This window comes from Schistocerca piceifrons, chromosome 4 (genome assembly GCF_021461385.2).
Source record: "Schistocerca piceifrons isolate TAMUIC-IGC-003096 chromosome 4, iqSchPice1.1, whole genome shotgun sequence".
In the NCBI taxonomy this organism is placed as follows: domain Eukaryota; kingdom Metazoa; phylum Arthropoda; class Insecta; order Orthoptera; family Acrididae; genus Schistocerca; species Schistocerca piceifrons.
In genome coordinates, this window is record NC_060141.1 from 630,855,200 (window position 1) to 630,868,025 (window position 12,826).

The 12,826-nt window shown below is 38.6% G+C and overlaps 1 protein-coding gene across 1 annotated transcript in view; it reads right to left on the reverse strand.

Moving 5' to 3' along the window:
• Window positions 1–1,496: 1,496 nt before the first annotated feature.
• Window positions 1,497–12,826, reverse strand: part of LOC124795532 (trypsin-1-like) — a 50,340-nt gene continuing 39,010 nt past the window's right edge. Inside the window, exons 6-8 of the mRNA XM_047259604.1 lie at window positions 3,193–3,395; window positions 1,765–1,819; window positions 1,497–1,629 (exon numbers count right to left, since the gene is read on the reverse strand). Coding sequence (XP_047115560.1) covers window positions 1,511–1,629; window positions 1,765–1,819; window positions 3,193–3,395 — 377 coding nt within the window. The 3' untranslated portion in view covers window positions 1,497–1,510. The remainder of the gene's footprint in view (window positions 1,630–1,764; window positions 1,820–3,192; window positions 3,396–12,826) is intronic.

The following is a 12,826-nucleotide window of genomic DNA, read 5'->3' on the forward strand; positions in this document are numbered from 1 at the left end:
TGCCCTCGCAGCTTTATATTTTGCACTGAAGTGATATGATTTGATTGTGTACCTCCCTAAACTGAATGGTATACTCTCTTGCTATGGTATTTTGAGAAAATTAGTTGCTGTGTTATGAAAATAAATTCCAGTTTCTTGTTGTACTTTAAAAACAGCACTGTATTCAACATCATTTTGTATTACTTAAGAGTGGCTCATCAAGTTAGAAACTTAAAAGTTAACACTAGTGGTAAAGATATAAATGTTTTATACAAAAAATTGATCTGTAAATGTTACACTGTACTAAATAAAATATACCTTTATTTACTAATATACACAACAAATGCCTATCTTCCTCTCAGAGGCAGTACATTCATCACAATAAATTATAAAGAAACACTTTTTTTTACTCGCATTTTTAAAGATATGCTCCATACAACTGTTTATACATTTCAGGACCATATACATTATCATGACTATTTCTGGCCACTGATGATTACCCCTCAAAATACAAAGGGGGCGGGGGGGTTCATTATGCTCATATTTTGAAAATAGTGAAATCTAATTCATTGCTTTATATTTTAAAATTTTGAAAAAATTATTTATTTTAATGAGTTCTTCTACCAGATTTCAAAAATATTTAAATTTTTCAGTTAAACTTAACCCAAAAATTTAAGTTGTAGTAGTAGACGTCACTTTTCCCAATGACAACCATATTATTTTTTCAGATTTAGGACTTTATTTACACATCAATATCTCTTTAAAAAGTCTACAAAAATCCATGACATTTGCACTTTTACAATTTTTTTCTTAGGGTGGCCGTAAATACCCCAACCCTCCCTCAGTAGTACCCACTGCTGAAAGTGTGTTGATATTCCCAAGGGTGCACTAAATGATTTTTTAAGGTTCAGGATCCTACTTACACACAATATTGTTAATATAAGTCAATAACAATCACTTAATTTTTTTAGGGTAGGTATAAAGTAACGCCCCTCCCCTCCAGCCCCTCTCGCTACTGTGCATTAAGAAAAATACATTGGTATTGCTAGGGTTAAGGCCTGCTTTCACCATCTGCTGAAAAGGCAGTTTCAAAATGATTATAGTGTGATGAAATGGACTAGAACAAAGGTAATCATCATATCAAAGAGATTATAATTAAATATTCAGGTAGCACAAGTTCACTTTAAATTAATTGAAGGAATCAGCTGAGGCTTTTTTATCTGTTGTACGTACTGTCAGAAATGTGATTCAGAACTTTACAAACCTAACATTTCACTTTAACATAAAGGATAGTATGAATATATATCTCCAACAGTTATGTTATTATGTAACATACATCAAACTGAAACATGTAACTATGATATTTCATTTCTTCACCATCATCTTCTATGGAAAGCAAAATATTTGTTGAAAATAACAAGGAAATAAATCATAACCATAAAGCTGTATGTGTCTTTCCAATTTGGATGCACCATATTTTGCATATATTGTTTGTAATAATGTTGAATATTCTTGTAGCAGCTTTTTCTTATTAACTGCAGAAACAGCTGTCCACTGTGTTCCTGGTAATCCAAGTGATGTATCTATTGACCCGAGTATACACTCCTGGATAATTTGGCTGTGCACAGCCTTCACCCCAAGACACCACTCCTGAAACAGAGATGCAGCAATGTCAGCAACTGCTAATACTATTTTGGTCAGTTAATTGTGGTTGGAGGTGCTACAAGAGCAGTAGCAGTATGCAACAGCTTATTGTAATTGAAAAGTAATAGTCTAACAACTCACCAACGAGGTGATGCAGTGTATTATTCTTGATATGTAGTGGACCACCACTGTCTCCCTGTGAACACAACCACTAATTATAGTGTTTCCTATTATTGATGAAAGATTTTTGTAGCATATTATTTTTTTGGCAAGTGCAAAATGTCTTTGTATCTACTATAAACACTGTAATTTTTTGAAATAAAATGTAGAATGATGAATTGCAATGAAATAAAAATGAGCATGGTTATTATATTTGGCTAAACATGAGATTGAATATAAAATTATCCTTTTAAAATAACGAGATTTCACAAACTTTCCACTATGCCACTTCTCAATGCAGTTTTGAGTGAACCCATGGGCCTATTAATGTATCATATGCTCAGGAATTGAAAGTGCTGAGAAAAACTGTAACGCAATGCAAGCTCGCTAGGGTATGGACTCATAGCCCAGTTTGCAGTTATTTATAACACCTCTTGAATTGAGACGAATTTGGTAGAAAGTTTACCACTAAGACTGAACTCCAAATACTGTAATGTGAACGACAGGTACCCAGTCTCATTTTTGGTTTTTTGCGTGTACTGTTACTTCTAACAAAAGCTTACTTGAAGGCAAGGAAAACAGGCAGAAAATGTATGCTGACATCCACACAATGCACAGTATGTCTTCCTTTTGGTGAGCAGCTTTCACACAAAAAAATATAATCCATTCTAAATCCCCCACATTAATTTAAAGTTTTGCATAGTGGTAAACAGATACAGTGTCACATTATGAACCATGTGGAACCCACGAAAAATCAATATTAGGCTGACTTCTTCAGTTAAGTATTCACTGAGATCCACTGTTTTGTGTGCTGATCCATTACATGCACATAACGTATGTAAAGATCCTTTCATAATCAGCCTAGTTTGGTCATTCAGATGCAAGTATCAACTATACCAAACTAGTCTGTGGTGAGCAATATATCCATACAATGTATATTGTGTTGTTTGACTTAATACTGCAAGCCTATCCTGAATGACAATAGTGTAATTCATCTTCTGCACTTTTAGTTCCATTTTATACTACTCTTTTTTCATATTTGTGAGTGTACTGAGAGAGAGTATGTCACTGTATTCATGTTCAACAACTTTAAATCATGCTAAAAATGATTATAAGAAAAATGCACATTATTTATCAAAAATTATAGAAGGATCGATCACACACACACACACACACACACACACACACACACACACACACACACACACACACACACTAGGAAAATGCAAATAATATGTGGCACTTAGCTACCTTGCTGCACAACATGTGTTCCTCAACACATGATTTTGATGAACATAATTAACATGTAGATATTTTGCTTTATAGTTATGAAGATCCACAGGTCAGGGATTTTGCCTTCTTCAGCCTAATTATTTCTGGTGCTAAGATCAAACTGAGACAGACCCATACCTGGCAGGAATCCTTCTTGCCCTCTGGGTATCCAGCACACATCATGTTTTCAGTGATGCGCTGCTGGCCATAAGCAGTCTTCCGGCACTCTGAATTGGCCATGATGGGCACTGTCACTTCACGCAGCTGCGATGATGGCTGGCCCAATGGTTTTGTTACACCCCAGCCTGTTACCAGACCCTGCTCCCCAGTGAAGCTGTGGCCTGCACAGACACCACAGGTTACACAGAGTACCACTGATTGTACCTCCAACAACATACACACCACTATCGATGAAAGTGTCCTTGATAATAGACAACATTTTGTCAAGAGACATCCTGCAACTGTATTTTCTTAAAGTATTTATTTCCTCTAGCTCAGTTGCAAGTAGTCATACATGATTACTGGTTTCGCTCAATGAATGATCATCTTCAGATGTATAAAAGTAAATATTAAAAAGCATCTATTTTGAGTAGATAACATAAACTGAAAATATTTAAAATTAAAAATTCTTAAAATTAGACTTGATTAATCACATGTTCTGAAAAAAATCTATTAAAGATCTAATGGCATAAGTTGTAAAATTAAAGGAATAGCATTATACCAGACTAGTAACACCACTCAGTTGTATACTGGATAGCATCAAAACTAGTGAACATTTGTGGTAATTCACAACTGAGACTATTAAAATACATGTTTTAAAAAAGTGCCCTGGTTCAATTTTTTAAACGCTGTCATCATTGCTAGGTCAGTTAGCTTTATACAGAATATATACAAACTGTAAGTGCACTTAAATTTTTCAAGTGCAAGTTATGGATCCATGGGTGGTCTACAGAAACTTTTCCAATATGGGAAGGGGGTGCAAGTCTCAAAAATTGCCATTTTGTTATATAAATGACTTGGTCAGTTTTGAGATTTATCATGCCATAAGAACTAATCTGGATTAGTCAGTCTTGTCTGGCTGTGTGTCCTTTTATTTCCATGGAAATTCTTTTTTCTTTTGTAGTTTGCTAAATATTCAAATACATATTAGTATTCACAATGGGGATTTTTAGAATTTTTAATGGTGTATCAATTCCTCTAAAAGTGTAGACTTCAACGCAGTCATTAGTACAGCTGTATCTTTGTGTTTCAAGAAATGGAAAACAAAGATATAGCTAAACTAATGGCTGCCTTAGGTATAGCCATCTTCTTGGGCCAAAAAGTAGGATAACTATAAAACATCAAAAGTAATCATTTTCAAGACCGAATTTTTCCTCTGACAAAGATGGAGGATGTAAACAATTATACATGAAAAATAGCAACCTGCCTCTCTGGAATTCTTCCATCAAAACTTTTTCCTATTTAATTTGCTGGAGCTAATATACATATAAGAAATAAAAATGGCTGATGGCAGTGTTTTCTCAAAAACCATTCCAAAATTAGTTTCATAAAATTAAACTTCATTCTAAAGCTCCTAAAAAAGTTTTCAGTGCTATCAACTATGAATACCTGAAAAATAAATATTCACATGGTCATGATGAAAACAGTAGAAAATAAAGAAATTTTCAGTTCACAATGCAGCAAGTTACTTGTGAAATTAATCATTTCATAGCAAGGTGCGATTTGTGCTTTTACCAGTGTGGGGGATGTCTTAGGGGGTTAGTAGAATTATGTATGTTACTAGCTTGGACCATGGCATTACGCATGGTTAAACAGCTATTTATAAATAGATGTTAATGCCAAGACTCATTATTCATGCATATGCACTATCAGAAAGGCCATCCCTTGTTATATCTTTAAAAGTACATTATAGGTAAACCTTATTTACAAAATCGTCTATATACATGCATACGAGGGGAATTCAAAAAGTAGAGGCACATTTGTGAAAAGTTGTACTTATTCTGATGATAGAAAACTGAAAAATATTAATAGTATTAATAGTAAGACTTATTAAAAAATTTCAGTGTTCGGCTCCACAAATTTAAATTATATATAAAGTTTTACTCCAGTGTGTAGGAAATAAACATCCCAGGTTGGGATGCATAAACTAAAACCAGAGGAGGGGATGGTCTGATGCAGAGGGGGGGAAATCCCCCCCATCCCCCCCTGCAAATCGCACACTGTTTCAATAGGATAACTTTCCCACATTAATGCAAAGATGTAGTCAAGTCACTCCACAAAAAAGAAGACAAAATATAAGTGAAGAGCTACCAACTCATCTCATTGTTATCAGTATTCTAAAAATATATATTGAAAAGCTATGTACAATAGGCTTGATAAAAAACATAGTGCACTCAGTACAAAACTGCTTGGATTTCAGAAAGGACTTTCAACTGAACAGGCTATATTTATCCTGACAGATGATAAACTAGAATCAATTAATCAGAAACTATTTCCTTTGGGAATACTTTAAAAACAATCAGAGATGTTGTAACATTAGATTATATTTTGTGTCCTCTGCTTGTTTTAATATATTTATTTATAATAAAATATTTTCCACTTCTTTAAAGGAGCACACTGGTTGCCTTGGAGCACTGCAGAGGCCGCAGACCAGTATAAAGCACTCATGTTACCTTAAACCACTGGCAAAAGTCATGGCAGTGAAGTGGCATGTATGAGCCAGATGGTTGCACAGAATCAACACACTAAGATGGTTCGATGTGGATATGTAACAGAATGGCAGAAAGGAGCTATTGTGTTTGGAAATGTTTATTATTCCACCATGAGGAAAGTTGCCTTTTTTTGGTGTATCAATGCAGACTGTCCAACGTATGAACAGAATAGTGTTTCATTTGCAGCCATGTAACACTTTGTACAAACAGTAGTCACACAAAGATTCTGATGATGAGTGTTCATGCCTTTTCACTGAAAACTGTTTTCAGACTTGACAAGAATTTGTGCCGCCAGTGAAAACAAGCCCATCTCAACCAGTTTTCAAGTGTATATTGCAAAGGCAACTGCACACAATGGATATTCTGAGTCAGGTCTATTGTAGTAGGTCATTGCTCACAGGGCATCCAAAGCTGCATGTTTTCATTAAGTTAAACAGGACAGTGGTTGACTGGAGGTGTACAGTTGGAAATGATGGAAGGTGTTCAAAGCTCTGGCAGTGCAATGAAGTGTTTAACCTGCAGCATGTGGAGGGTGTATTTCAGGCTGTAGGTGGTACCTTGGATGTTTGGGGCTGTTTTTCAGACCATGACTTGGGCCAACTCATTCAGATTGCAATGGATATGAAATAGGTTGTTTGTTTCCATATTCTTGGAGACTAAGTGTTGCCCTTTCTTCCACACCTTCTTCATGAGTATGCTGTGGACATTCATGTCTTCCTAGATGACAATAGCTGTGTTCACAGGGCTCTACGCATACGTTCCTGGTTTGACTACACTCAGGCACCATATTACACTTTGAGTGGCCCACAAAATCACCCAATCTTAATCCCAAAGAAAATATCTGTGATTAATTGGAGCAATGAGTGAAACACAGCATTCTCTGCGGGATCTAATCATTTATGGGTAGCTTCAGTTGGATATGCCATACCTGGAGAAACATTTGCATTCACTTCCCATCAAACTAAGCATATTATCAGAGCTAGATGCAATGTTATATGATCTATCAGACTAAAGATAGGGAGATACTGAATGAAAAGAGCTTGGCTGTCAAAAGGACAATGTATGAAGTCTTCAATGACTTCTGTAACAGAATATTATTGAAGGATATCTCACACAACCGAAAGGAATCACAGTCGTACATAAAGGCTGTTAATGGTACCAAAGTTAGTATCCAGGCACTCACGGATGAAAGCAAAAACAGAAATGCTGAACCATTTTCAAATTTTCCTTTACAAATGAGAATCCAGGAGTATTGCCCCAGTTTAGTTCTTGCACCACTGCAAAGATGAGTGATATAGATATTACTGTCAGTAGTGTTGAGAAACAGCTGAACCCACTAAAACTCAACAAAGCTCCAGGGCCCGATAGGATCCCATTGGATCCTGAATTGTACACTCCTGGAAATGGAAAAAAGAACACATTGACACCGGTGTGTCAGACCCACCATACTTGCTCCGGACACTGCGAGAGGGCTGTACAAGCAATAATCACACGCACGGCACAGCGGACACACCAGAAACCGCGGTGTTGGCCGTCGAATGGCGCTAGCTGCGCAGCATTTGTGCACCGCCGCCGTCAGTGTCAGCCAGTTTGCCGTGGTATATGGAGCTCCATCGCAGTCTTTAACACTGGTAGCATGCCAAAACAGCGTGGACGTGAACCGTATGTGCAGTTGACGGACTTTGAGCGAGGGCGTATAGTGGGCATGCGGGAGGCCGGGTGGACGTACCGCCGAATTGCTCAACACGTGGGGCGTGAAGTCTCCACAGTACATCGATGTTGTCGCCAGTGGTCGGCGGAAGGTGCACGTGCCCGTCGACCTGGGACCGGACCGCAGCGACGCACGGATGCACGCCAAGACCGTAGGATCCTACGCAGTGCCGTAGGGGACCGCACCGCCACTTCCCAGCAAATTAGGGACACTGTTGCTCCTGGGGTATCGGCGAGGACCATTCGCAACCGTCTCCATGAAGCTGGGCTACGGTCCCGCACAGCGTTAGGCCGTCTTCCGCTCACGCCCCAACATCGTGCAGCTCGCCTCCAGTGGTGTCGCGACAGGCGTGAATGGAGGGACGAATGGAGACGTGTCATCTTCAGCGATGAGAGTCGCTTCTGCCTTGGTGCCAATGATGGTCGTATGCGTGTTTGGCGCCGTGCAGGTGAGCGCCACAATCAGGACTGCATACGACCGAGGCACACAGGGCCAACACCCGGCATCATGGTGTGGGGAGCGATCTCCTACACTGGCCGTACACCACTGGTGATCGTCGAGGGGACATTGAATAGTGCACGGTACATCCAAACCATCATCGAACCCATCATTCTACCATTCCTAGACCGGCAAGGGAACTTGCTGTTCCAACAGGACAATGCACGTCCGCATGTATCCCGTGCCACCCAACGTGCTCTAGAAGGTGTAAGTCAACTACCCTGGCCAGCAAGATCTCCGGATCTATCCCCCATTGAGCATGTTTGGGACTGGATGAAGCGTCGTCTCACGCGGTCTGCACGTCCAGCACGAACGCTGGTCCAACTGAGGCGCCAGGTGGAAATGGCATGGCAAGCCGTTCCACAGGACTACATCCAGCATCTCTATGATCGTCTCCATGGGAGAATAGCAGCCTGCATTGCTGCGAAAGGTGGATATACACTGTACTAGTGCCGACATTGTGCATGCTCTGTTGCCTGTGTCTATGTGCCTGTGGTTCTGTCAGTGTGATCATGTGATGTATCTGACCCCAGGAATGTGTCAATAAAGTTTCCCCTTCCTGGGACAATGAATTCACGGTGTTCTTATTTCAATTTCCAGGAGTGTATTTATGTTGTGGCTGAGTTAGCTATACCATAGATATCTAAAACGAAAGACCATCTCCAGCTGTTGGAAGGAAACAAAGGTCACACCCATCTACAAAAAGGGAAACAGAAGAAGTGATTGACAAAACTACCACTCAACATCCTTGACATCTATTAGTTGCAGAATATAAGAACATATTATGAGGTCCAATGTAATGAGGTATCTTGAACAGAATTACCTCATTCATACCAGTCAGCACAGATTTCAAAAATATTGATCATGTGAAACGCTATTCATACTTTTCTCACATGACATCCTGAAAGTCATGGATCAAGGCAGTCAAGGAGATGTGCTATTTCTTGATTTCCAAAAAGTGTTTGACTCAGTACCATATCTGCAGTTATTATCAAAAGTATCGTCAAAGGGGTAGCAAGCAAAATTCATGGCTGAATTGACGATTTTTTGGTAAAGGGGGTGCAGCATGTTATCTTGGATGGAGAGTAATCAACAGATGTAGAAGTAACTTTGGGTGTGCTCAAGGGAATTGTCTTAAGATCCTTGTTTTGTGGATGATGCAGTTATCTATCATGATGTACTATCTGAGAAAAACTGCACAATTATTCAGTTAGACCTTAATGAGATTTCAAAGTGATGCAGTGATTGGAAACTTTCTTTCTTTAATGTTCGAAAATGTAAAATTGTGCACTCGACAATGAAAAAAATGTAATATCCTATGACTACAGTAACAACGAATCACAGTTGGAATCAATCAATCCACAAAACTATTTGACAGTGACAACGAATCATAGTTGGAATCAGTCAACTCACAAAAATGTGTGAATTTAACACATTGTGAAGATATGAAATAGAATGATCATGTAGGGTCAGTCATAGGTAAAGCAGTAGCAGACTTCAGTTTATTGGCAGAATACTAGGGAATGCAATCAATCAACAAAGGGCATCGCTTAAAAGTCACTCATGTGATCTATCCTAGAATATTGTCCAAGTGTGTGCGATTCATACCAAATAGGACTAACATAGAATATTGAACATATACAGAGAGGGGCAGCATGAATAGTCACCATTTTGTTTGATCCATAGGAGAGTATTAGAGATCCTGAAGAAACTGAACTGGCAAAAATAATGGTTCAAATGGTTCTGAGCACTATGCGACTTAACTTCTGAGGTCATCAGTCGCCTAGAACTTAGAACTAATTAAACCTAACTAACCTAAGGACATCACACACATCAATGCCTGAGGCAAGATTTGAACCTGCGACCAGAGCGGTCGCTCGGTTCCAGACTGTAGCACCTAGAACCACTCGGCCACTCCAGCTGGCTGAACTGGCAAACATTTGAGGATAGATAGAAACTATCTCGAGAAAGCCTACATACAAAGTTTCAGGAATTGACTGTAAATAATGACTAAGAATATACAACCTCCGAAGTACCACTCCAGTAACGTCATAAGAACAGGATTAAATGAATTACAGAGGCGCGGAGGCATTTAAACAGGCATTCTTCCCACACTCCATGCTTGAGTGAAATGAGAAGAAGGCCAAATAACTGGTGCAGTGGGAAATACCCTCTGCCATGCAATTCACAGTGATTTGCAGAATATGGATGTAGATGGAGATTAGTGTGAAGTCTGATTGCAGTGGTTAATTTTTACTCTTTATGGTTATGTGAATTTTCTTCCACTTGCATCGTCACAAGACTCAAAATTTGTCCTTTTTGTAGGCGATAGAAATATGTACCAGCTCCATCACTGCAGTGGAAGGTAAAAAAAATACTTGAAATATTGATAGATTGTTCAAGACAAGCAGATTACCTTTAGATTTTGGAATTACTTAGTACATATAAGTCAGTGTTACTCATAGAACCTCACAAACTGTTACTAAGGACTAATGAAAATTGAAATACTAGAAGTAGAAACTATTATGTTTTCGACACTACAGATAAATCAGAACTTTAATTAAAAATTGCTTGGAATTAATACTGTTCTTTGGGTCAGTTTCAACCGCAATACCGGTATGAGTTTTTACCAGTGACCGTCTGGCGGAGGGGGAAGGGGAGTGGGGGTTCTACCTGTATCGAATCATTCACCCTATGATTTTAAGTTACCCATGCCGGACAGGGATGTTTATTTCCCGATCACTGGATATATAAAACTTAACATTTAATTTAAATTTGTAGATACGTACGCAGAAAGTATCAATAAACTGTTAATATTAACATATTGTGGAAAAAGCGTTGTGTATTTAAGCATTTCAAACTGACCCGTCGATCTCATGTTGTTATTGTCGCTATTATCTGAGCTCCACCGTCCCTTACTTCCCAGCCTGCGAAGCAGGTAGTGGTGGCAGCCGTAGCACACTTGCGTGAGCAGCGGTTGAAAACTAAGCAAAGCTACCTGGCGGGCGGGATGCGACAGCCTTGACTTTGCTAGCCGCGGACCACGTGGGTCGAGCTTAACGCAGCTTTTCCAGTATCGTGTATGCGAAATTAATTTGTGTTGTTCGGTTGTTCACTCGCGTCCGGAAAAGATGCGGCGATCTCCACTCGTTCCCGCTTTGGTAAGATTGTTAGTGAGCTAAGTGCGTGCAGGCCTGAAAGAACTACGAAATTTTAGCTGGTTTTCTAACAAAGCAAAATTTCGTAATTCCTTAAGAGCAGTGCGTTGCCAGATACGTGTGCAATCGTTGACAACCAGGATACTGACAGTGGTGCTAAAAGAATTAAAATAGACTGTGAATCTCAAAAAAAAAAAAAAAAAAAAAAAAAAAAAAAAAAAAAAAAAAAAAAAAAAAAAAACTGTAATAATGGTGTTAATAAAGAGAGAGAGAGAGAGTGAATCTTCGGTGACAAACCTGTAAGAAGCCTCAAGGTACGAATGAGAGTAAAAGCAGGCTTGAAATTATAGGAAATTATGTTGCATTCTCACGTTTTCAAAATTGTGGCTGTCTGTAAATGACCAAAACTTGGTAATATACGCAGTGTGTTGAAAAGTTCGTGAACTTAAGTGGAAAGGTGCGTATCGATAACCGATAACGCATTTTTAGCTAGTGTTGAAAGAAAAAAAAAAACAGTGATCATGAAACGCGCAAATAACACATTAAATGCTTAGAAATCATACATAACAAACAAAAGCGAAGTTTAGAAAAATCCGTCAGTGAAATTTAAAAGTTTTTGGGAAAGCAACATCAATAAAAAGCGACAATTCGTTGTTCAACTATGTAGTTGCTAAACAGAAATTACCATTCAAATCACATCCACAGTAATCGAAGTACAAAAGTGAAATGGTTTATCAGCCGATAATATGCTACACTCTGACCACGCATGACGAAACATTATGTTTGTAGGAGAGCAAAAGGACAAAAAAATATCTTGCTCACCACGTTATAGAATCGGGTATAAACTTACTATTATAATGGATGGAAGTGCAACCATTTATAATAAAACCTGTTTAATAATAAATGTACGTTTGTCCTTTGAGGGATTTGCTTGTAATTATTTTTTCGATATCGTTGAATTGGAATGTGAGACAGAAGAATGCATTTTCAGAGCACTGTTAGCAGCTCTTGAAAAGTATGAGCCTAAATACGATGTACTAAAAAACCATGTTGTAGGTATCGCAGTAGATGGTGCATCAACAATGCTAGTACCTCACGAAGCAGTAGCAGCTCCACGGGGTAATCATTTACGTACGTAAGGGTTTGACTATCGTGCACTGTATGAACCACAAAATGGAAATAGTTGTCTACGATGTTATGAATGATGTAGCAGTGGTATGCCACATACAGGGTTTTTTAGGTTCCTTGTATACTGTGGCTTCTCGCAGTCCCAAAAATCAGAGACGGTTACAGGATGTTTCACAAGAATCGTCCTCGCAGCTATTAAAACTGAACTGTTTTTTCATGTGCGTTGGTTGTTTCCTCATGTAATGCCGTTCGATTTCTTCTTGAAAGTCATATTTCTCTTGTCAATCTTTTTGAAAAACTGAGTGATGATGTTTCGCGATCAACTCACGAGAGATCTAAATTTGAAGGGTTGTTATAAAACATCTCACAAAGTGGTTGCTTATAATGAAATTAATCGTACTTTATGAGGCCCAAGAAGTTCTGCAAGTATTATCATTCTACATGCAAAACAGAAATTCTTCAGTCCTTAAAGTGAAACAAGAAATGGACGTGGCCATAAATACTGTTGAAACACTGAAAACAAATGACTCCCCGCAAAAGAGGATGATTGTATAAGAGTTAGAGGA